General features: G+C 44.8%; 2 protein-coding genes across 3 annotated transcripts in view; one reads left to right on the forward strand and one right to left on the reverse strand.

Moving 5' to 3' along the window:
• The window catches only part of LOC126272930 (lachesin-like), a 2,822,604-nt gene that overhangs the window by 615,649 nt on the left and 2,181,910 nt on the right, over nucleotides 1-25,045 (reverse strand). The window lies entirely within an intron of this gene.
• The window catches only part of LOC126272929 (UDP-glucosyltransferase 2-like), a 72,219-nt gene that overhangs the window by 32,350 nt on the left and 14,824 nt on the right, over nucleotides 1-25,045 (forward strand). For both annotated transcript variants that reach the window (XM_049976224.1, XM_049976225.1), the window contains exons 3-5: nucleotides 305-556; nucleotides 3,549-3,869; nucleotides 22,024-22,246. In XM_049976224.1, coding sequence (XP_049832181.1) covers nucleotides 305-556; nucleotides 3,549-3,869; nucleotides 22,024-22,246 — 796 coding nt within the window. The remainder of the gene's footprint in view (nucleotides 1-304; nucleotides 557-3,548; nucleotides 3,870-22,023; nucleotides 22,247-25,045) is intronic.

The following is a 25,045-nucleotide window of genomic DNA, read 5'->3' on the forward strand; positions in this document are numbered from 1 at the left end:
TGCACTGAGCGTCCGATCACTGTCACAGTGGAGGAAATGTGTGACAGTTACGTTATGTGGGCTGCCTGAAAGCCCTCAGCAGGCACATCACGGTCGCCAAGCGACAATACTGCTCAAAGCATATTTAAGCCCTCACAGTGCACTCGTAAGTGGAAAGTGCGACGTGACGCAATCGATGGGCATGCTAAATACATGGCCCAACACATCTGTCCCAAACTTCATCACATTTTCACTGTAGCTTTAATTTCGCTACCAAACGGTGGTAGACGGTGTGCAGGGTAGAAGTGACAGTTGTTTGCGGCAGGTGACGATGGACCTGGTGGGCGACTACCAGTCTCTGTCGCTGGCCGTCCTCAACTGGCAGGAGAACAGCGACTTCTGCTCGCGCGTGCTGGCGCTGCCGCAGCTGCGCGCCCTGCGGGACACACCCGCTCACTACGACCTGGTCATCGCCGAGATCTTCCACGGCGACTGCCTCGTGCCCTTCGCCCACGTGTTCCACGCGCCGCTCGTCGGCATCGTCTCCAGCGTCGCATTCCCCTGGGTCTACGACAGGGTGAGTCGCTGCGTCGCCTGCTGACTGCCGAGCGTGGGTTCACGTCATCGGTTTACATCGTTTCCTGGTGTCAGGGAAGCGACCTTAAAGGCCCTACACACATATCAACCGAACGAACAACCGACCCACCTACCGACCGCCGAACTGGACGTGCGTAGGAGTATTGACAGACCGACCGACGAGCTTTTCTTGTCAGGATGTTGGGGGTCGGGGATGGATAGCAACTCCCCCCCCCCCCCCTCCCGCCCACCTCCACCCACCCTGTATCACCACTTCACCCAACAAATCGCGCTGCGTGTAGCGCTGTCGTACCAACCTCCCTGATGAAGTTCATCTTTTGAGACTGTGCGCAGGATTCAGTGCTCCTTAACAGGGTGCGAGTCAGACGAAACTTTGACAGAGGTTCCAAAGAAATTTGAAGACTGAAGAGTCATGTCACGCGAGGAGTATTGCAATCGCGATGCACAGCAAGTGAAAGATATGAACTGAAATTCTTCGACCTTCCGTATTTCAGGTTTAGCTGTTATTTCCGATGCTTATTGCAAATACGATGGTTGGAACTTTAATAGTGGCAACTATTTATTTATAGCTCGTACAAAATAGATATATGTTTCAAGGTTTTACTGAGCTTCAATGTAGTCACCAGCATTGTGTATAACCCGTTGCCAGCAATGTGGAAGTCGTAGAATACTTTTAGCAGTGGCAGTTGTGTTGATAGTTCGAGCGGCGCGGTCTACTGCCCGACGAATTTGTAGCAGCTCTGAAGCTAATGCCGAGAAGTACTTCCTTCAGTTTAGATATCGAGTTGAGCACTTTAGAAACGGGAGTGCAGTTGATGGTATAGCACTTAGCAGCCCCATCAGTCAAACACAGCTGAACGATGTGTAGGGTACGGTTGATGCCATCGATTTTCCGGTTCTGAAACCAAATTCGTGTTGGCTCATGCTCCTAAGAGCCCTGTTGGTTTTCTAGCACTGACACAGTAGCTTATCCCGAATCTTTTCTAGTGGAGACATCTTGCAGCACGTCGTCACGTACCCACGAAGTTGGTGGAACAATGGACGCTCTTCCACTACAACTATGTACCAGTCTTGTGGCCAGCATACAAGCAAGTAGCAGAGCATGCATTGCAGTCCTTGGTGACCGCGTACCCTCTTAGCAACCATGTCCCGCCTTTTGGAATGACCACGCGACCACGATACATCGCTGTCACTTTCGATAAAAGTATAGTTTCTGTTAGTCTCACTGCTTATTTCTTTCAGTTATCTACGCTACTATACAGCAGGAGTTCTGTCAGTGTATGGTCGAAGTTTCATCAAGCTGTGTTACTTGGCAGTGACAGATAATGTGGTAGTTAATTTCATTCATACGTTTTGCGCACCAGCGATCCTTTTATAACATCTACCAACCACTAAACCGATGAAGTCTTAAAAATACATATCTTATTGATTCTGACATCGCACCCCTCTCAGATTCAGTTATAAGTTGGCACAGTGGATATCCCTTGAAAAACTGAACACAGATCAATCGAGAAAACAGGAAGAAGTGTGGAACTATGAAAAAATAAGCAAACTATACAAACTGTGTAGTCCATGTGCAAGACAGGCAACATCAAGGAGAGTGTGACCTCAGGACTGCCGTGACCCTTGGTTAGCGTGAGCAACTGCGGAACGAGAGGTCATTGGTTCAAATCTTCCTTCGAGTGAAAAGTTCCCTTTTTTTATTTTCGTAAAGTTATGATCTGTCCGTTCATTGACGTCTCTGTTCACTGTAATAAGTTTAGTGTCTGTGTTTTGCGACCACACCGCAACACCGTGCGATTCCTAGAAGAAAGTACATGCCTCTCCAATGGGAACCGAAAACTTTTGATCGCAAGGTCATAGGTCAACCGATTCCTCCACAGGAAAACACGTCTGATATATTCTATAAGACAATGGTGACGGCATGTGCGTCACATGACAGGAATGTGTTGTCGACCCACCTAACTTGTACACTTGGCGAATGGGTAAAAAGATTCTTCTACCTTGCCCGATTTAGGTTTTCTTGTGGATGTGATAATCACTCCCAAAAAAGTGATGAAAACATAAGAGTTTGTCACATAAACTGCATCAAATGAGTGCAACAGTATCACAGTAGCACAGTTTTCCCTATGCTCTGTCAAAACATATGTTTTAATGTTTTCAAATTTTTCCGTCCCCATACTACGGCGCAGTTACCTCGCATCGGACGGTCGGACGGACAGATAATAAGTGTCCGAAAATTAAAAAAAATAATTTTTCACTCGAGGGAAGATTTGAACCAGGGCCCTCTCATTCAGCAGCTGCTCACGCTAACCACGGGACCAAGGCACTCCTTGGCTCAGATCGTCCTTGATGTTGCCTATCTTTCACATGGACTACTCAGTTTGTATATTTTGCTTATTTTTTTCATGGTTCCACACAACTTTCCTGTTTTCTCGATTGATCTGTGTTCAGTTTTTCAAGGCCTATCCACTGTGCCATGGGGAGGTTCCCTTGTGAACATTATCGTTTCGGACGTTTTTCTTCAGAGTATTGCACTTAGTGCTCGGGGAATTGATGAGGTGTTGCATGTTTACAGTAGCATTATATGAAAAGAAGAGCGTCCTAGTCATTTACGAAAATTTTTTTCATGTAAACAATCAGCTGCTGATCAGTACCTCGAACAATAATCGAAGTTTAGAGAACTTGTAATAACCAAAAATATTCGAAACGGGTAATGGTAAGGAAAAAATTGTTTTAACGAAATCTTCTCTGTCTTCCATCCGGGATGGGTGTGTTGGAATGTCACGGAACTCCACGCCATCCGCATGGAACCCTGAAAAGATTTCGTCAGTGGTATGTGACGGGGCATCTCCATTCACAGACAGTAATATGTTTTATCAGTGTATGGTGGATTAAGTGGTAGGTAGTAGTAATAACATGTAAGTGCATGCGTGCCCGCGCTGAGAGGTGCCGCGGTTTCCGCAGAGCAGGTGGGGAGCCCCGACCACCCGGCGTACTGCGAGGGCTACTACGCGGCGATGACGGCGCCCTTCTCCTTCCTGGAGCGGCTGGAGAATGTGGCGTGGCACGCGGCGCTGCGCCTCGGCGACTGGTGGTTCTCGCAGCGGCCCATCGACGCCCTGGCGCGCGACTTCTTCGGGCCGGAGGCGCCTGCCGCCAGCAGTGTGGCGCGCGACTCCAGCCTGGTGCTGGTCAACAGCCACCACAGCGTGAACGAGCCGCGGCCCACCGTGCCCGCCCTCGTCGAGGTGGGCGGCCTCCACATCAAGGAGGTTCAGCCTCTGCCCGAGGTACGTGCCGCTTCCGTACCCAAAGGTACAGCAGTTCGCCACACGGAGAACACGCTAGGGTGGAGATCATTAACAGCGAAAGAGATGGGCCCCTTCGTATCCAAGGATTCATTATGTTCGTATGCATAGGAACTGTAGGAGGGCAGAGGGTGAGGTGCGTAATACACTACTGGCCATTAAAATTGCTACACCAAGAAGAAATGCAGATGATAAACGCATATGCATTGGACATATACAGTATACTAGAACTGTCGTGTGATTACATTTTCACGCAATTTGGGTGCATAGATCCTGAGAAATCAGTACCCGGAACAACCTCCTCCGGCCGTAATATCGGCCTTGATACGCCTGGGCATTGAGTCAAACAGACCTTGGAAGGCATGTACAGGTACAGCTGCCCATGCAGCTTCAACACTATATCACAGTTCATTAAGAGTAGTGACTGGCGTATTGTGACGAGCCAGTTGCTCGGCCACCATTGACCAGACGTTTTCAATTGGTGAGAGGTCTGGAGAATGTGCTACCCAGGGCAGGAGTCAAACATTTTCTGTATCCAGAAAGACCCGTACAGGATCTGCAACATGCTGTCGTGCAGTATCCTGCTGAAATGTAAAGTTTCGCAGGGATCTTATGAAGGGTAGAGCCACATGTCGTAACACATCTGAAATGTAACGTCCACTGTTCAAAGTGCCGTCAATGCGAACAAGAGGTGACCGAGACGCGTAACCAATGGCACCCCATACCATCACGCCGTGTGATACGCCAGTATGACGAATACACGCTTCCAATGTGCGTTCACAGCGATGTCGCCAAACACGGATGCGACCATCATGATGATGTAAACAGAACCTGTATTCATCCGAAAAAATTACGTTTTGCCATTCGTGCTGCCAGGTTCGACGTTGAGTGCACCATCTCAGGCGCTCCTGTCTGTGATACAGCGTCAAGGGTAACCACAGCCATGATCTCCGAGCTGATAGTCCATGCTGCTGCAAACGTCGTCCAACTGTTCGTGAAGATGGTTGTTGTCTTGCAAACGTCCCCATCTGTTGACTCAGGGATCGAAACGTGGCTGCACGATCCGTTACAGCCATGGGGATAAGTTGCCTGTCATCTCTACTGCTAGTGATACGAGGCCGTTGAGATCCAGCACGGCATTCCGTATTACCCTCCTGAACCCACCGATTCCATATTCTGCTAACAGTCATTGGATCTCGAACGACGCGAGCAGCAATGTCGCCATACGATAAACCGCACCTGCGATAGGCTACAATCCGACCTTTATCAAAGTCGGAAACGTGATGGTACGCATTCCTCCTCCTTACACGAGGCATCGCAACAACGTTACACCAGACAACGCCGGTCAACTACTGTTTGTGTATGAGAAATCGGTTGGAAACTTTCCTCATGTCAGCACGTAGGCGTCACCACCGGCGCCAATCTTGTGTGAATGCTCTGAAAAGCTAATCATTTGCATATCACAGCATCGTCTTCCTGTCGGATAAATTTCGCGTCTGTAACACGTCATCTTCGTGGTGTAGCAATTTTAATGGCTAGTAGTGTAAGTTTTGCACCCTTATATCCACGCATAAATTACGTCACTAAGTGGCAGAAGTGTTGGGCGGACCCGGCCGGTGTGGCCGAGCGGTTCTAGGCGCTACAGTCTGGAACCGTGCGCCTGCTACGGTAGCAGGTTCGAATCCTGTCTCGGGCATGGGTGTGCGTGATGTCCTTAGGTTAGTTAGGTTTAAGTAGTTCTAAGTTCTAGGGGACTTATGACCTCAGAAGTGAAGTCCCATAGTGCTCAGAGCCATTTGAACCATTCTTTGTTGGCCGGAGAAGCCAAAGAGATTGCAACCCCCCACATTCACACATATGTTAGCGTCGCACCCGTTGGAACTGTAATACGGCAGAGGACGAGTAGCCAAGAAGTTTTGTACTTATAGCAGGTTTCTCTTCTAACAGTCGTCAGGTGCATTTTCTCTCGTGATTCTCCAGATATTTGCAGTTTCGTTTTCGTAGTGTGCAGCTGGACTCAGTTCAAACAATAAACAGCTCATCACGTCTTTTATACGACGCACAGTGTCGACGGAAAGCGTCGGTTTCTTCCCCATCACAAATAAAAATTTTAAAGCTGAATTAGTCTAATGAGATATTTGCTTCCTATATATGAATGAACGGGGGCAGTAGAACACAAAATATAACCGGCACTCCCGCCCAGGGCCGCGATGACTGCCACCACCAGGCAGCAACGCTGCTGCTCAGTTGCTGCTGGAGTACTGATTGTTCTTGGTGTTTTACTGTCCCTCTTAATTAATATCGATATAACAAATATCGCACTAAACTGATATGGGACCGCTCTATCGAATAACCACGTAAAATTCAGCTTCAAAAATCATTTCATTTGCAAAGCGAAACAAACCGACGTTTTCCAATGACGCTGGGCGTCGCCTGTAAGACTTAATGAGCAGTACCGGCCTGGGCAACTCCGGCTACACACGGCAAAAATTAGATGGCAAATGTCTGCCGAAACACTAGAGAGAAAATGCGCCTGAACATCCACGCACGTATTACCTAAGTGTGTACATGAAGTGTAGCGGCAGAGAGCAGACGAGGCGATTGGTGCCTCCCTCCATATCCACAGATACATTAGCTTCATATTCACAGGAAGTGGAGAAGGGGCGATGATCAGCAGTAATAAGTTTTGCACCGATACCTCCACGCATAAATAACCTCACTATGTAGAGAAAGTATTGGGGTGGAGAAGAAGAACAGCCAGACATTCGCTGCTCCATGTCCAGTTTGGCTATATTACTTCCGCATCCGTAGGAACTGTTGGGGCTGAACCAGTCAATTTGTTTTGCAGCTGCATATCCACGCATACAATATTATGCAGGAAAATTTTTGGGGTGAGTAGAATGAACAGCCAAAACCATTACGCCTCCATATCCACGGATATACTAGGTCCGTACCCAGAGAAAGGGGAAGAGGATGAGCAGCCTACGACATTCAGTCTCCTCCAAGGCGCCTTACCTGAGGGTCGACGTGTGGTTCTACACAGTTCACTCAACATTATTACAGTGCCAAATTGGTTACGTTATTTCTCACTGATACTAAGACATTGTTGAAACCCATAGCGTTGGGTTCATCTCTGTACTTCAGCAGTCAGAACGTTAGACTGCCAAACGGAGGACCTTCTCCCTGGGATTTCTCTCAGGGTTATGAGTCCAGCTGAGGAATTTCTTCAATGGGGACTAGCAACTCTAAGCTACCAATGACTGCGAGACTTACGTGCTGCCCTCAAGCCCCTCCGAAAAGATCCAAATTACTTCATGACACAGAGGATGACACAGTAACCGATGAGTATTGTGCCGTCCCCGGAACTGATCGCAGAGTTACTTTTTCTGTAGCACAAGAGGAGGTGAGGATGTGGGCTACTAAATATCTTGTTATGGAGGAGAAAGACGGTATATTTTTATTTAAAGTTTTGTTAGGTCTCTTACAGTCGATTTCATCCTCAGGCATAATGCGATAGTCGATCCTGCAGTGATCTGTATCTGCTGATAATATATAGATGCTGTCTAAAGGTTACCTGATACACTTGAGTGTACATAATTTGCATCCAGTACCACCCTAAGACTCTGGGAATGAAACTATTTCTATTTCGCTATCAATTGCGGTTAGAAATAAAAGTAAACAGAAAAAGAAAGTATATAGCTTTTATTCCCCATAGTAAAATATATTTAAAAGCGTAATCTCTCAGATTTTATGGTCGAGACTGATTAACGGTGTTCTTCTGGATGTTCAGCCCTGTTGTCTCCGTAGTACGTTGCAACGGCCGACACAGCCATCCTCTTCAGCTCTTATGAGCTTTGCTGTTACGTATCTTCGCAGCCCGGACTTTAATCAAACTGTGAACTGTGGAGCCGCTGTTTATAGGCGAGCTGGACTCCCGATGTTCGCTACTCCCTTTTTTTTCTCAAGGTCGGCACTGACAGTCCGTGAAACGCACATTCTGTCAGGGTGTACCATCCGCGGAGGGCTTGATGGCCAGTGAGATGTTAATAAACTGAATGCCGTATCCCAAGCCTAGCTTAAACTGATACATCCGCCCTTGTTTACAACGTTTCCCGATTTTACTTGATAGACTTCTTAATTACGCTGTCACAGAAACTAGCCGTTTGTAACACGATACTTGCCTCGCTATGTTTCGTTTCACTCCTTTATTCGAGGCAGTGATCGTCGACAGCAAATTTGAATCTTTGTTTCAGCTGGTGTGTCGCCAATGTTCCTTGCATCTCTCCTCGATTATTTTAATAGCCTGACCCTCGCAAGACATGCCATAGGCGCTCGGAATGTGGTAAATACTCTGCTTGCGGAGACCTACATCGTAATTAGCATTACAGGAAAAGACATCCTGTCTTTGTTGACGGAAACGAAATAATGTTCCCTTGGAAGTCTACATGTCATACCTGATAATGCGCCAGTAGAAGGTAGTTAAGCGATACCTGGATGCTCTTTCTCTGTCCCAGTCTAGACGTCTTTCTCGGGCGAAATTGGTTTTGACTGCAACACTCCTCAATTTTATTATTTGAGTACACATTCCATCAGAACACTATTCTTAGGTGTTGCAATTCTTCAGCGACGCTCTCCGTGCCTGGAACTGTTCGAGCTACATTGAACATACTCCGTAACAACGATTTTTTTTTGTGAAAGGTGATGGCTGGCGCCGTAAGACAGAGGTCAGCGTGCGTAGGTTTCCTATATGCACTGTAACCCAGAGATCCTCCGTTCTCCTTTTCTTCTAAGACTTCTGGAAAAGGTAGTTGGTACTCTTTCTCAAGTTTCATCGTGAATTATGTATCAGAATGGATAGAGTTTAAATGACCCTGGAATTATTGACGTTTTTCTGCTCAATAAGGCAACTGAATATATATAAAAACAAGTTGGTTTAAATTTCGTGGAGTCTAGTTCCTTTTCTTCAAACTATCCCACATGTAAGTTCACCATAACAGGCGACATGCCATCGAATAATTAATAACATTTTTCATCAATCAGGAAAAAAGCCGACGTCGCAACCCACCTAAAAATGTCACTCAAACATTCGTATAACTTTCCCACCATGAGTTCCAAGGGTTTAGAATGTGAGACTCTTGTAACGAGGGAGAATGTATCGTAACTGATCACAATATCCGTTTCCTATAGCCGTAATCGACTGGGGTAGTGTACAAAGTGAGTGGAGTTTTGAACGTAGTGTTCACAATTTCCAACCATTCACCGGGAATGCTTTTCGGGAATTTTACGAGCTGGTATTGTTACGGAACAGTTTTTCTGGACACAGTCTCGCAAAATACGCAACTCAGTAATTAAAACCCCACTTGATCGGAATACTTAATTCAAGTCAATAAAAATAATGCGACACACGCTGTCGGCAACTAGCTAATGCAGCCTGTCTATTCTCTTACTCTTAATTGATATTAGCATACAGTGAAGTTATTGGAAAATGTTAGAAGCTCGCTGTGAGATTGAAATGGATACGGGCATGCTAGAAGCCGAAAGAGAGAGCCATCCTTAGCGCCAGATTCTTGAAAGGCCGCTGTGGGGAGTTTCGAGCGTCACTGGCCACCTGCTGTGCGGAACCATAGTGGGGCATCAGGCTGATATACAGACACACAGGTAGCTTCTCTCATAGAGAATACCTCTGGCAAAAATATTTTGTGTCCAGATAATGGAATGAGGAGACTCGCCTTATTATTCATTTAGAATTCAAAGGCCTAATATGAGGTATGGGAGAGTGATGCAACTTGGAACACTTATCAGACTTCTGCCTCCATCCAGCCTTCTGATAGAACATTAATACGTCTTCTTATTGCCGCGCAGGGTGCCCGCGCATTTTAAGGCGGCATGTTACAGTTCGCGCGGCTCCCACTGTCGGAGGTTCGTGTCCAGCTTCGGGCATGGGTGTGTGTGTTGTCATTAGCCTAAGTTAGATTAAATACTGTGTAAGGTTGGGGACCGATGACCCCAGCAATTTGGTCCAATATGATCTTAACCACAAATTTAGAAAAAGAGATTCTTATTATTCCGCTCGGAAACGGTAGTACTCATTTTATGCGTGCTGCAGTCCTTGCCTAAAAAATTCAAAAATTAAGATTTTTCTAAATACAAGGTACAAGTGGTCATGTACCTAGGAACAAATATTCTACTCAAATTCAAAAGCGTTGTAATCTAGAAACTCTTATCGGTGCTGTATTTAACAGTGTATGTGTTACATTTTTACTCTAGTACACACCAAAAATAAGTAAGTGACAACAAATTAGGAAGAAGACCTAACAAAAATCAGTTTAAAGTTAAAACCAACTGAAGTAGAGACCAATTACTCTTTTCCAACAAATTTAATATTACTCATTTAGTCGCTGAAATCTGATTTGTTTGTTGTAGACTGCACATGATATATAATTTTAGCTGAAGCTATGATGTTTTCTGTATGCATGACCTGCTCCAAACACACGTGCACTTACGAGAAGAGCGATTTTGTGTTCCGCTGAATGTACTCATCATCTGGAGACGAGCTGGTACTTTGAACAAGTGCCAGGACCTTCAGTCGTTACTATGAGGTGAACGGGGCCTGTCTTTTAACTTAGCATAAACGGCCATCAGACTCAGCTAATGAGATGATGCATCACTGTTGTTTAAAAATATGTCATTTGTTACTGTTAAAACATTGGCACCTCAGAAACTGGCCGACTATCTTGTTTGCAACAAGCGTTTAAAGAAACAGTGTTTTGAAATAAATCAAAATTTTGCGTGAAATTTTCGTTTCATGATTATTGTAAATTCCTAACGCAACAATAACGCCACAACCCTCTCCTTTCATCTTTTGGTAATAATTCACCTTCAGGAAAGACTTTTTACAGTTGGTTTGTAGATTTTCGTTGTGTTTGCGTTTCCGTGAGCGACGAAATCCGTGAGAGGTGACCAAATTCCGGTTGTATCTCAAATCCCATCTATGCTGAGCGGAACATCGTGGAAGATTGTTGGCACGTGACGTAATGTGACACGCGGGGATACTTAGGCATATCGAACACTGCCATAGGTAGTATCGGTGGTGGTGGTTAGTGTTTAACGTCCCATCGACAACGAGGTCATTAGAGACGGAGCGCAAGCTCGGGTAAGGGAAGGATTGGGAAGGAAATCGGCCGTGCCCTTTCAGAGGAACCATCCCGGCATTTGCCTGAAGCGATTTAGGGAAATCACGGAAAACCTAAATTAGAATGGCCGGAGACGGGATTGAACCGTCGTCCTCCCGAATGCGAGTCCAGTGTGCTAACCACTGCGCCACCTCGCTCGGTAGGTAGTATCGGTTTTGCAGTAATTTAGTTGAGAAAATAATCACTTCCCATTGGACTCAGCATGTCCCATCAAAGATAGAAACAATCTCATGTCAACTGCTACAAGGAAGTTCTCATAACTTCTACCAAGGTAATGCAAAATCCGAAAACAACATCGTAAATGAATGTGGGTGTATTCGGAACAGCCGGAAACTAAGAAGTACTCAACTATTTGGTAGCTCGAAGTTGAACTGCAAACAACAGAAGTAGGTAGTTCACCAAGAGGCCAAGGAAGACATGGAATTAACGTCTCGTTGCCCTATTCACCCGATCTACCGCCTAGTGGCTTATTCTGTTACCTTATGTGACTGCAAACAGTTGTGAATAGCGACTTTCACCATCTGAAAGCAGCTGCTGAATGCTTCCAAAACAATGTGCCTGCGTGAGATGGCAGTATCAGAGTACACAAATTTCTCCGCAACTGGCCCGAACCCATCCAGAAGATTACAAATTTTAAGGCAAACGCTTTGAGAAAAAAATACAACAGTTTACATATAAAAAAAACTTTTTCAATCATTAATTCTGTAAAAATTTTAATTGCGTCCGTCGTATGTTGTTTACGCAAAAAGAACCTAACTATTCATACCATCAGTTACCCATCTCATCATACGCATCTTAGGCTTCTACACTACGTGTATAATTTACAACATCGTGTACCAACCCTCCACTGTGTACAGGCAGAAGTCGACATATCTTCTCGGAATTGATGCCGAGGACGAAAAGGAAAAAAGGACAGATCGTGCGAAATGGTGTTTTTACCGCAAACATATGACTGAAGACGATAAATACTACTTAGCATATCTGCGGAAACTTTAACAGCACACTTCCACCTTTAACAGTGAGATAATTGCTGTGCACTTTTGCGATAGTTTAATCGGTTGAAACGAGGCCAAACAAAAGCTTTTTTACATATCTTCCAGGTGTCTGTGTACGCCACTTTCTCATAACTGACTGATATTGATGTCGGCCTGATGCAATGTCTCGTTACTGAAACAATTTCACAAAAGAAATGAAGCCTCTAGTTTAGCTTCCAGCGGAACTGCAGATAGTTGGAAATGGAGAACGCGATCTCACTGGAGAGGATAGTGAAGGAAAGGCGCCTTTGCCAAGTTCCCTCTCATTCAGCTAGCGAGGAGTCTAAACCACGAAAACGCGTAAACGATTCTGCTCCCCAGCACAACCACATTAACTCAGCACTACACCACTTCACGCTATCTGCTGATATAGGGTCGCGAACAGCTGAAAATGTAAAAGCGTTCCCCGTACGCGTAGGTGGAACGTGGCAATAGAATGAAACGTGCACCGTATTTGTACCAGCGACAACAGCTAGTGGTTTAAGTATACACAGCTCTCACATTTACATGAAAAAAATGTAGTGGGGGCGTTTGGTAATTTCCCTTTACTGAAAATGAATAGAGTCTGACTTTTCTGTCGACGGGGCGATATGTGCAGAAAGTGGCGCCCTCGCTTCATTGATAGCGGTCCTCTTCTTATTCTTAAAGAGTGCGGTGTCGTTGCACCGCTACCATTTGGAACACCAGTGATGATTCTACTGCTCTCGACAAATGTCTCTGGACAAATGTTCGCAGGAGGCCAACGACAATTAATAGTTTAGCCAGCGTAAGAGAGCAAGCTGCCATTCATCCCACAAAATCTCAATTAAATTTAATTCGTCTTATATTCTTCTGCAGTTACTCATAGAGGACACTCTTCCGTACGCTACAACTTCATCAGTAGGCAGTCGAAGATTGCTGCTTACCCTGTCTGGACCCGTTGTGTATATGGAAAACAAATGCGGTCATATTAAAGTCCCTAGGAAAATACTGACAATACCCTTGTTTCTGAAAAATAGTCGCATTAGTTAAAAATCTTTGAGCCATTCACATATGTGAGAACCTAATCCGTATGCTCAGACCTTCGTTAACATTCTGTAGTGTGACATGTAACAAAAGCTTCTCTGTAATCTATGACTATGGAATCGGCCTATTACCCTAATCTGTGGTTCCCCGGACATGATGCGAGGTAAGGCGAACTTCAAGCTTCGGACGAGACATACTTTTTACATCCCTTTTTATAGGCGGATTTAAGATATTCCCCCTCAATGAAATATATTGAAACTTGGAACAAGCTGAAGAACTGTGCATCAAACGGACGTTATGGATACTGATTTGTAATATTCGTACAGACGGGAGTCACGTGCGCTTTTCTGAAGTCGCTTGCAGCAAGAGATTCGCGATAAATACAAGCTAATTACGCGGCTTATGCCGATGAGTACTCTTTGTAAAAGCGAATTGGGTTTCCATAGCCGTGCGGTCTGAGTCGCCTTGCCACGATTCGCGGGGTTCCCCCCCGTCGGAGGTTCGAGTCTTCCCTCGGGAATAGGTGTGTGTGTCGTCCTTGGTGTAAGTTAGTTTAAGTTAGATTAAATAGTGAGTAAGCGTATGGACCGATGACCTCAGCAGTTTGGTCCCATTGGGACATACCACAAATTACCAAAAAAATTGTGTTTCCATCTGGACGTACCGACGTACCCATGTTCTACCATTCCAGCTGCTTTTCAACGCCATAGATGCCTGTTTACATGTCTTTCAGACGGTCAAACGATGGTATGTCTGTGCAGTCCTCTTATGTGAATGTTGTTTTAAACGTGAAATTTAAATTGCAGACAGAAGAATGGTCTACGAATGACTGGATAGGAGAAGCCTTCGACGCGCTTAGTGATTTCACGTTGGATCGAAATGTTCCCTTGTTCTCGGAAAGGTCTTTCGCTAACGTATATCCGTAGAAGTTTCTAACTGCTTCATGCATCAGTATTTTGTAAACGCACGAATTTCTATTGCGTTTTGCCTGTCGACATATCGGAATTCTATTTTGAACCGAGAACGCAACAGTCCCTATTTTCTTAGCTTTCTCCTAATTTTGTGCTACAATCAAGCTTTACCCACAATTCTTCTACGTCCATCACACTGAAAGTAAATGTCGCCCATTCATTGTTGAAGTAGGATGCTAACAACTGCTTTATTGCCCTCTCTAGCAAAAAATCTCTCCTGGCCTTCTTGAGTCACTCATTAACTTTATTAACCGTCACGAGTATGACGACATCGTGATGAGCAGTCCCCATTGCAGTGGTTCGGTAGCAGAGAGACGCTGTACGTTGGGGAGAGCATTGCACGCAAAGTCAAATAACGGGGATGGCTGCATAGAACTGTTGTGGAAAATATTTCAAGCACCTTTAGATAGGCAACCTGACACACATCTTCCACATTTGAAGCGGATTTTCGCGAATTGCCTAAAGTTGCATGAAATTTTCTTCAACCCTCTTTTTTCTGTCCACTCCCGAGTATGAGCTGGGAAATGGTGGGGGGGTGGGGGACGTGTAGGGTATGTTACCAACATGGTGGCCATTTTGAAGGTCGCCATTTTTAATGCCACTGGTAGATTTCCATTGGAAAGGGGTTATATCTTTATTAAGTAGATAGCAAATTATTCTAGAAAAAAATGGTGATTATATTTTTGATCATATGTTTAATCACTCTCTATGTACGACTGATGTTTCTACCTTGCAGGTGACACGAAAATTGATGGTGTGGACACAGCCCGAATGCGTTGAAATCGTCCTGACATCAGGATAGAGGAGAACTCGTGTCGACGCAAAGGCTCCCAAGCAACGCCACACTAACAGACCACCCATTACCTATAGTGCTACAAGGAAATTTCTTACGAAATTCCGTGAAGGTGTCTGTGCCGCAGACAAACAGAAATCTATTCGATTGAGCCCATTTTGCAGCGAGGTGCGGCGAAAATTACACTCTGAATTCCCACTGAGCGAGGTCGGAACTGCGGTTGCTGTTGCTTCATCCGTAGCCGTTTCTGATCGCCCAGTTTTCGGTTTGCGCGCGAAGAATTCTGCGATAATTGTCTCCACCGCACTAAGCTGGTTGAAGTGTTGTGTAGTAACACAGGTGAAGCTCTCTCCCGATATCGGGACGATCTTACTTGTGTTAAGGCTACCAGCTTTGATATTACCTGTAAGGAATACCTGACGTCACACCTGACGTTTCACCAGCACGAGCCACTGGCATTGCCAAAGTTTCACCCTCCATTGCTGGTGGCGGACTGGAGCCCAGCTCGCTGCCGTAGACTGTGTGTGCTCGTACTTGGCGCGCCAACGTCCGAGGGCTTCTCAGCGGTCATTTCCGGTGCGGTTCTCTTGCTACCTGAAACGATCGTTCGCTGCAGCACAGGAAGCCAGGATCCATTTACCTTGAGGCTTTTCTTTTTCTTATTGAAGCTTTTGTCGTGTTGTGAATTTCTAAGGCTTTCTGAACATGCGGTTGTCCTAACGCCGTTTTTATTCTGCTGGTACTGATCGACCATCCAGTCATCCCAGCATGAACGTCTCCGCATGTGCATGGTACGCGGTACATTCCTGGCATTGCAAGTGGGTCCCTTTTCTCTTCGGCGTATCTGAGAGACTCTTCGATTTTCTTTGTCGGTTTGTAAATAGTCTTTACACCGATTTGTGCAATATACGGCCAATTCATTCTCTGGGAATGTGTGGCGGAAAGGCCGTGCCCACAATTTCTTTTTCTGATTTCTGGCTTCATCGAGTGTTTGGCTCTGTTATACTTCTAATATCATTTGTGGAGAAGCAGTTGCTCCTCAGACACTTTCTAAGTACTGTATTTTGCGTCTGAGGTGCGGTGGCTCACATATTCGTCTTGCCCTCGTTGTTGTTGTTGTCTTCAGTCCTGAGACTGGTTTGATGCAGCTCTCCATGCTACTCTATCCTGCGCAAGGTGCTTCATCTCCCAGTATCTACTACAACCTACATCCTTCTGAATCTGCTTAGTGTACTCATCTCTCAGTCTCCCTCTACGATTTTTACCATCCACACTGCCCTCCAATGCTAAATTTGTGATCCCTTGATGCCTCAAAACATGTCCTACCAACTGATCCCTTCTTCTAGTCAAGTTGTGCCACAAACTTCTCTTCTCCCCAATCCTATTCAATACCTCCTCATTAGTTACGTGATCTATCCACCTTATCTTCAGTATTCTTCTGTAGCACCACATTTCGAAAGCTTCTATTCTCTTCTTGTCCAAACTAGTTATCGTCCATGTTTCACTTCCATACATGGCTACACTCCAAACAAATATTTTCAGAAATGACTTCCTGACACTTAAATCTATATCCGATGTTAACAAATTTCTTTTCTTCAGAAACGCTTTCCTTGCCATTGGCAGTCTACATTTTATATCCTCTCTACTTCGACCATCATCAGTTATTTTACTTCCTAAATAGCAAAACTCCTTTACTACTTTAAGTGTCTCATTTCCTAATCTAATTCCTTCAGCATCACCCGATTTAATTTGACTACATTCCATTATCCTCGTTTTGCTTTTGTTGATGTTCATCTTATATCCTCCTTTCAAGACACTGTCCATTCCGTTCAACTGCTCTTCCAAGTCCTTTGCCGTCTCTGACAGAATTACAATGTCATCGGCGAACCTCAAAGTTTTTACTTCGTTTCCATGAATTTTAATACCTACTCCAAATTTTTCTTTTGTTTCCTTTACTTCTTGCTCAATATACAGATTGAATAACACCGGGGAGAGGCTACAACCCTGTCTCACTCCTTTCCCAACCACTGCTTCCCTTTCATGCCCCTCGACTCTTATGACTGCCATCTGGTTTCTGTACAAATTGTAAATAGCCTTTCGCTCCCTGTATTTTACCCCTGCCACCTTTAGAATTTGAAAAAGAGTATTCCAGTCAACATTGTCAAAAGCTTTCTCTAAGTCTACAAATGCTAGAAACGTAGGTTTCCCTTTTCTTAATCTTTCTTCTAAGATAAGTCGTAAGGTCAGTATTGCCTCACGTGTTCCAACATTTCGACGGAATCCAAACTGATCCTCCCCGAGGTCCGCATCTACCAGTTTTTCCATTCGTCTGTAAAGAATTCGCGTTAGTGTTTTGCAGCTGTGACTTATTAAACTGATAGTTCGGTAATTTTCACATCTGTCAACACCTGCTTTCTTTGGGATTGGAATTATTATATTCTTCTTGAAGTCTGAGGGTATTTCTCCTGTCTCATACATCTTGCTCACCAGCTGGTAGAGTTTTGTCATGACAGGCTCTCCCAAGGCCGTCAGTAGTTCTAATGGAATGTTGTCTACTCCAGGGGCCTTGTTTTGACTCAGGTCTTTCAGTGCTCTGTCAAACTCTTCACGCAGTATCGTATCTCCCATTTCGTCTTCATCTACATCCTCTTCCATTTCCATAATATTGTCCTCAAGTACATCACCCTTGTATAAACCTTTTATATACTCTTTCCACCTTTCTGCCTTCCCTTCTTTGCTTAGAACTGGGTTGCCATCTGAGCTCTTGATATTCGTACACGTGGTTCTCTTCTCTCCAAAGGTCTCTTTAATTTTCCTGTAGGCAGTATCTATCTTACCCCTAGTGAGATAAGCTTCTACATCCTTACATTTGTCCTCTAGCCATCCCTATTTAGCCATTTGGACTTCCTGTCGATCTCATTTTTGAGACGTCTGTATTTTTTTTGCCTGCTTCATTTCCTGCATTTTTATATTTTCTCCTTTCATCAATTAAATTCAATATTTCTTCTGTTACCCAAGGATTTCTAGCAGCCCTCGTCTTTGTACCTACTTTATCCTCTGCTGCCTTCACTACTTCATCCCTCAGAGCTACCCATTCTTCTTCTACTGTATTTCTTTCCCCTATTCCTGTCAATTGTTCCCTTATGCTCTCCCTGAAACTCTGTACAACCTCTGGTTCTTTCAGTTTATCCAGGTCCCATCTCCTTAATTTCCCACATTTTTGCAGTTTCTTCAGTTTTAATCTACAGGTCATAACCAATAGATTGTGGTCAGAGTCCACATCTGCCCCTGGAAATGTCTTACAACTTAAAACCTGGTTCCTAAATCTCTGTCTTATCATTATATAATCTATCTGATACCTTTTAGTATCTCCAGGGTTCTTCCACGTATACAACCTTCTTTCATGATTCTTAAACCAAGTGTTACCTATGATTAAGTTGTGCTCTGTACAAAATTCTACTAGGCAGCTTCCTCTTTCATTTCTTAGCCCCAATCCATATTCACCTACTATGTTTCCTTCTCTCCCTTTTCCTACACTCGAATTCCAGTCACCCATTACTATTAAATTTTCGTCTCCCTTCACTATCTGAATAATTTCTTTTATTTCATCGTACATTTCTTCAATTTCTTCGTCATCTGCAGAGCTAGTTGACATATAAACTTGTACTACTGTAGTAGGTGTGGGCTTCGTATCTATCTTGGCAACAATAATGCGTTCACTATGCTGTTTGTAGTAGCTTACCCGCATTCCTATTTTCCTATTCATTATTAAACATACTCCTGCATTACCCCTATTTGATTTTGTGTTTATAACCCTGTAGTCACCTGACCAGAAGTCTTGTTCCTCCTGCCACTGAACTTCACTAATTCCCACTATATCTAACTTTAACCTATCCATTTCCCTTTTTAAATTTTCTAACCTACCTGCCCGATTAAGGGATCTGACATTCCACGCTCCGATCCGTAGAACGCCAGTTTTTGCCCTCGTTACGACCCTATTAATCTTGTCTCTTTTCTGGTTCGGGTGGTGAAAAAAAAAATGTTCAAATGTGTTGAATTCCTAAGAGACCAAACTGCTGAGGTCATCAGTCCTTAGACTTACACACTACTGAAACTAACTTATGCTAAGAACAACACACACACCCATACCCGAGGAAGGACTCGAACCTCCGGCGGGAGGGGCCGCGGCGTTTGTGACACGGCTCCTCAAACCACGTGGTCACTCTGCGCGGCGCGGGTTGTGGTTTGATAGTTTGTGCAGGTGTCGGTCCGGGTGTGTCGGTTTTAAAAACACGCTGTGTCCCAGGTTTTCACCATCCCTTGCGACCAGAACATCTGGAAAAGTCGTTTTTTTGTCCTCTACTTCCATAGTATATTTTATGTTGGCGTGGAGACAGTTCAAGTGTCTTAGGAAGTCACCGAGCTGATCTTCACCATGGCTCCACACAACGAAAGTATCATCGACGTATCTGTACCACACTTTAGGTTTACAAGGTGCCAAGTCCAGAGCCTGTACTTAGAAGTGATCCATGAAGAAGTTGGCCACCACTGGACTGAACACCCATGGCGACGCCTTCCGGCTGTTCGTAGAAGTTGCCATTACACGTGAAAGAGCTCGTGGTGAAACGTGCATGAAAGAGCTTTGTGATGTCTTGAGGGAACCGATGTGCTCCAAAAAGTCATTGAGTGGCACTTTTGTAAACAAAGAAACAACATTAAAGCTGACCAGGATGTCGTTAGGCGCAAGTTTTAGTTTCTTGAGCCTCTCAATGAAATGTCATGAGTCCTTGATGAATGTGTCAATCTTCTCCACGTGCGGATGGAGCAGGCCAGATGTGCCAGGAACGCTAACAATCGGTCTTTTTCTTATGGATCTTAGGTAATCCATACAGCGGCTTGTCCTGGCGGAGGTTCGAGTCATCCCTCGGGCATGGGCGTGTCTGTGTGTGTCCTTAGGATAATTCAGGTTAAGTAGTGTGTAAGCTTAGGGACTGATGACCTTAGCAGTTAAGTCCCACAAGATTTCACACACATTTGAAAAATTTTAATCCATACAGCCGAGGTGACAGGACGTCTGTGTCGCGCAGATTCCTCTGTAAATCAGTCGACAGAGAAGACGTCTTGATAACCGTTTCGTATTTCATGTGATACGCTGTGTCAGTTTTCGGTGCGTCGAGAGATCTAATATGCCCCGGATCTTCTACTCATAACCTTCGGTCTTCATTACGATGGATGCATTTCCCTTATCGACAGGCAGTAGCAATCGGCTGCAATAGAGCACTCGCTGTGTGAGACCGACCACTTAGTAAAATTCGCCGAAACTGAAGTTCTGGCCGTAGAGAAGAACTATCACACCAGCTTGATGAGAGAAGCTGTAGAAATAAACAAACACGAGAAGAGCTTCAACAAGAAAGAGGAAAGCTTCAAGGTAAACGTATCCTCGCTCCCCGTGCTGCACTCAACAATCGTCGCAGGTAGCAGGAGAACCGCATCGGAAATGACCGCGGAGAAGCCCTCGGACGTTGGCGCGCCAAGTACGTGGATCACTCCACAAGAAATGCACACTATTTTTTAAATACATCTTTTATTCTACATGTTTGAAAGTTTTACAGTGTGTAGATACATCCTTTAGGAACAATATTTTCATTTCTCCACATAATTTCCATCCCTCTCAACTGCCTTACTCCATCTTGGAACCAGCGCCTGTATACCGGCACGGTAAATTCTGGACCAATCTGTTGGAGCCACTGTTTGGCAGCGCGCACAAGGGAGTAACCATTTTCAAAACTTGTTCGACGAAGAGAGTCTTTCAGTTTCCCAAAGAGATGACAGTCACATGGAGCCAGGTAAGGACTGTAAGGCGGGTATTTCAGTGTTGTTCATCCGAGTTTTGCGATAGCTTACATGGTTTTTTGTCTGACGTGTGGCCGTGCATTGTAGTGCAACAGCAAAACATCCAGCTTTTGCCGATGTGGTCGAACACGACTCAGTCGAGGTTGAAGTGTCTTCAGTGTCGTCAACATACATCAGAATTAATAGTGATTTCACTTGGCATGATGTCCACAAGCAAGAGTCCTTAGGAATCGAAAAGCACCGTAGCCATAACGTTTCCAGCAGAAGGTGTGGGCCTGAATTTTTTTTTCTTGGGTGAATTTGCGTGATGGCACTCCATTGATTGCCTCTTCGTCTCTGGTGAGAAATGATGGAGCCATGTTTCATCACCTGTCACAATTCTTCCAAGAAATTTATCTCCACCATTCTCGTACTGTTCCAAAAGTTCGATGCATACCGTTTTTCTCGTTTCTTTGTGAGCCACTGTTAACATCCTGGAAGCCCACCTGACACAAACCTTTTTTAACGCCAACACTTTCAGTATTCTGCAAATACTTCCTTCCCATATCCCAACGTAGCATGACAATTCGTTCACCGTGATGCGTCTGTCAGCAGTCACCAGTTCGTAAACTCTCTGCACATTGTCTGGAGTGTGTGCAGTACGAGGCCTGCCGCTGCGAGGACAATCCTCAATATTGCCGTGCCCGCTTTCATCACGTAACCTGCTTGCCCACCGACTAACTGTACTGCGATCAACAGCAGCATCTCCATACACTTTTTTCAATCTCTTCTGGATGTTTCCCACCGTCTCGTTTTCACAGCACAGGAATTCTATGACAGCACGTTGCTTATGACGAACGTCAAGTGTAGCAGCCATCTTGAAGACATGCTGTGCCGGCGCCACTCACGGGAACAGGTTGACCTAAGTTTGAAAACAAGCGGGAAGGACGTATCTACACACTGTAAAACTTTCACACATGCAGAATGAAAACTGTATTTTTACAAAAATAGTGTGCATTTTTTTTGCAGTGACTCTCGTACAGTCTGCGGCCGCGAACTCGGTTCCAGTCTATCACCAGCAATGGAGGGTGAAGCATTGAGAACGCCAACGACTCGTGCTGGCGAAACGCCAGAAAAATCATCAGAACCCGAGACAGAAGCCTACAGGCAGTTTGTCAGAGACAGTAATTCTTGGAAAGGGCTCACTGAAAACAGATGGGACCCGCAAGCTGCGTCCTCAATTTAACTCGAGCCAGAGTCTACCACATAGGTTTCGTTGCCCCTGACGAGACTGGTGCTTGCCTGCAGGAGCTGCAGCGGTTCCTGGACAACAGCCCGCAGGGGGTGGTGTTCTTCAGCCTGGGCACGATGGTACGCTGCGACACCTTCTCGCCGGACAAGATGGCCGCGCTGCTGGCCGTTTTCTCGGCGCTGCCGCAGCGCGTGCTGTGGAGAGTCGACCCAGCCAAGCTGCCGCCGCTCCCGGCCAACGTGTTCGCGCGCAAGTGGATGCCGCAGAACGACGTGCTCAGTAAGTAGTAACCCTGTACGCGTTGAGCGTGCCGAGTTTATGACGTCGTAGCGTGGAATAGCACGATCGGGAGTCTTTCCGAGCGTGCAGAGCAGTATGTAGCATGTCAGAGGTTCTGAGCGTGCGTCTGAGCGCTGACCAATGAGATGTCACAACGCCACCTACGTCACACGCGCACCGTCTCCCTTCAGTACAGAGTTGTGAGGCGCCATATTGGCATTCATTTCAAGCCTGTATGTATATATGGGAAATACGATACTGCGTGAAGAGTTTGACAGAGCACTGAAAGACCTGAGTCGAAATAAGGCACCCGAACATCCCATTGGAACTACTGACGGCCTTGGGAGAGCCAGTCCTGACAAAACTCTACCAGCTAGTGAGCAAGATGTATGAAACTGGCGAAATACCCTCAGACTTCAAGAAGAATATAATAATTCCAATCCCAAAGAAAGCACGTGTTGACAGATGTGAAAATTAGTGAACAATCATTTTAATAAGCCACAGCTGTAAAAAACTAACACATTCTTTACAGACGAATGGGAAAACTAGTAGAAGCTGACCTCGGGGAAGATCAGTTTGGATTCCGTAGAAGTACTGGAACACGTGAGGCAATACTGACCTCACGACTTATCTTAGAAGAAAGATTAAGGAAAGGCAAACCTATCATTTGCAGACTTGGAGAAAGCTTTTGACGATGTTGACTGGAACACTCTCTTTCAAATTCTAAAGGTGGCAGGGGTAAAATACACGGAGCGAAAGGCTATTTACAATTTGCACAGAAACCAGATGGCAGTCATAAGAGTCAAGGGGTATGAAAGGGAAGCAGTTGTTGGGAAGGGAGTAAGACAGGGTTGTAGCCTCTCCCCGATGTTATTCAATCTGTATATTGAGCAAGCAGTAAAGGAAGCAAAAGAAAAATCCGGTCTAGGTATTAAAATCCATGGAGAAGAAATAAAAGCTTTCAGGTTCGCCGATGAAATTGTAATTCTGTCAGAAACAGCAAAGGACTTATAAGAGCAGTTCAATGGAATGGACAGTGTTTTGAAAGGAGGATATAAGATGAACATCAACAAAAGCAAAACGAGGATAATGGAATGTAGTCAAACTAAATCGGGTGAAGCTGAGGGAATTAGATTAGGAAATGAGACACTTAAAGTAGTAAAGGAGTTTTGTTATTTGGGGAGCAAAATAACTGATGATGCTCGAAGTAGAGAGGACATAAAATGTAGACTGGCAATGGCAAGGAAAGCGTTTCTGAAGAAGAGAAATTTGTTAACACCGAGTATAGATTTAAGCGTCAGGAAGTCTTTTCTGAAAGTGTTTGCGTGGAGTGTAGCCATGTATGGAAGTGAAACATGGACGATAAATAGTTTGGACAAGAAGAGAATAGAAGCTTTCGAAATGTGGTGCTACAGAAGAATGCTGAAGATTGGATGGGTAGGTCACGTAACTAATGAGGAAGTATTGAATAGGATTGGGGAGAAGAGACGTTTGTGGCACAACTTGACTAGAAGAAGGGATCGGTTGGTAGGACATGTTCTGAGGCATCAAGGGATCACCAATTTAGTATTGGAAGCAGGGTGGAGGGTAAAAATCGTAGAGGGAGACCAAGATATGAATACACTAAGCAGATTCAGAAGGATGTAGGTTGCAGTAGGTACTGGGAGATGAAGAAGCTTGCACAGGATAGAGTAGCATGGAGAGCTGCATCAAACCAGTCTCAGGACTGAAGACAACAACAACAACAACAACAACAACAATGTATATATGCCGTTTCTGATCACCAGCAAATTGAGAATCACTGGGAAACCCTTTGTTAGTTGTGTCATTTGTTCCAATAAAAGAATGAGAAACATCGTGTTCGTGGCAAAAGAATTATTGTAACTTGCGCATTTTGAGGGTAGGCTATCTGAAGGAAGCGACATACTGAATATCCACCCAAAACACACTGTTCTTGTTCAACTTATTAGAATTAAATTTCAATTAGTAACATAATTATCTACGGTTAAAGTTTTTTAGCTATGGGTAACTTAATGTGAATAGGCGCAAGGACTGTGTTGCTTGCTTAGCGTAATGATTAGCGTCTCTGTCTTGAAATGAGTTTTTGTTGGGGCGGTGGTTCGCCTCTTAACACTTCCAAATTTGTTTCCCCAACATTCGCGTTTTTATTAGGTTCTGATACTTTATTATTAGTTTAATATAAGTATATGCTATAATATTTGATGTTATGTAAATATAAGTTTACCCTTTTTTTTAGGGCTGACCTTGTTCGATTGGCTTAATCTACACGACAGCTTTTGCTACTTTTATAAAGATATTTTGCTGCTCTTCCTTTTACGCTTCGCAATTCACATGTTGCAGAGATTCTGCTACTGGGTAGGAACAGTGATCAAGTAAGACTAACGTTGAGGTTTTACTAAAATGTCGGAATGATGAAATAATGTTTATCTTATGCGGAGAAGTATTCCAAATTTGTACCGCACTGTGTCTAATGGTACTTTTACAAGCATGTCTTCTTACTGATTGGACATGGTACTTTCCTTTCCGTGGACGAAGGAGGAAATGTGCGTTCTAATAGAGATTTTTACACGCGCCCGTTGAGAAAACAGTGTGAGTTACGAGCTAGAAACCTCCCTCAACTCCCGCTGGAGTGCGTTGCGATTGCGTATACCACGTTGGGGCCCACGTACCGTATGCACAAGTCGCATCGTTCGTGAGCGTTCAGCAGCAAGTTGAACTTAGCACTCTCGACGTTAACGTTCGACAGCACGGTCCGTGTGCCGACGGCTTTGTTTACAC

Source organism: Schistocerca gregaria, chromosome 5 (genome assembly GCF_023897955.1).
Source record: "Schistocerca gregaria isolate iqSchGreg1 chromosome 5, iqSchGreg1.2, whole genome shotgun sequence".
NCBI classification, from domain to species: domain Eukaryota; kingdom Metazoa; phylum Arthropoda; class Insecta; order Orthoptera; family Acrididae; genus Schistocerca; species Schistocerca gregaria.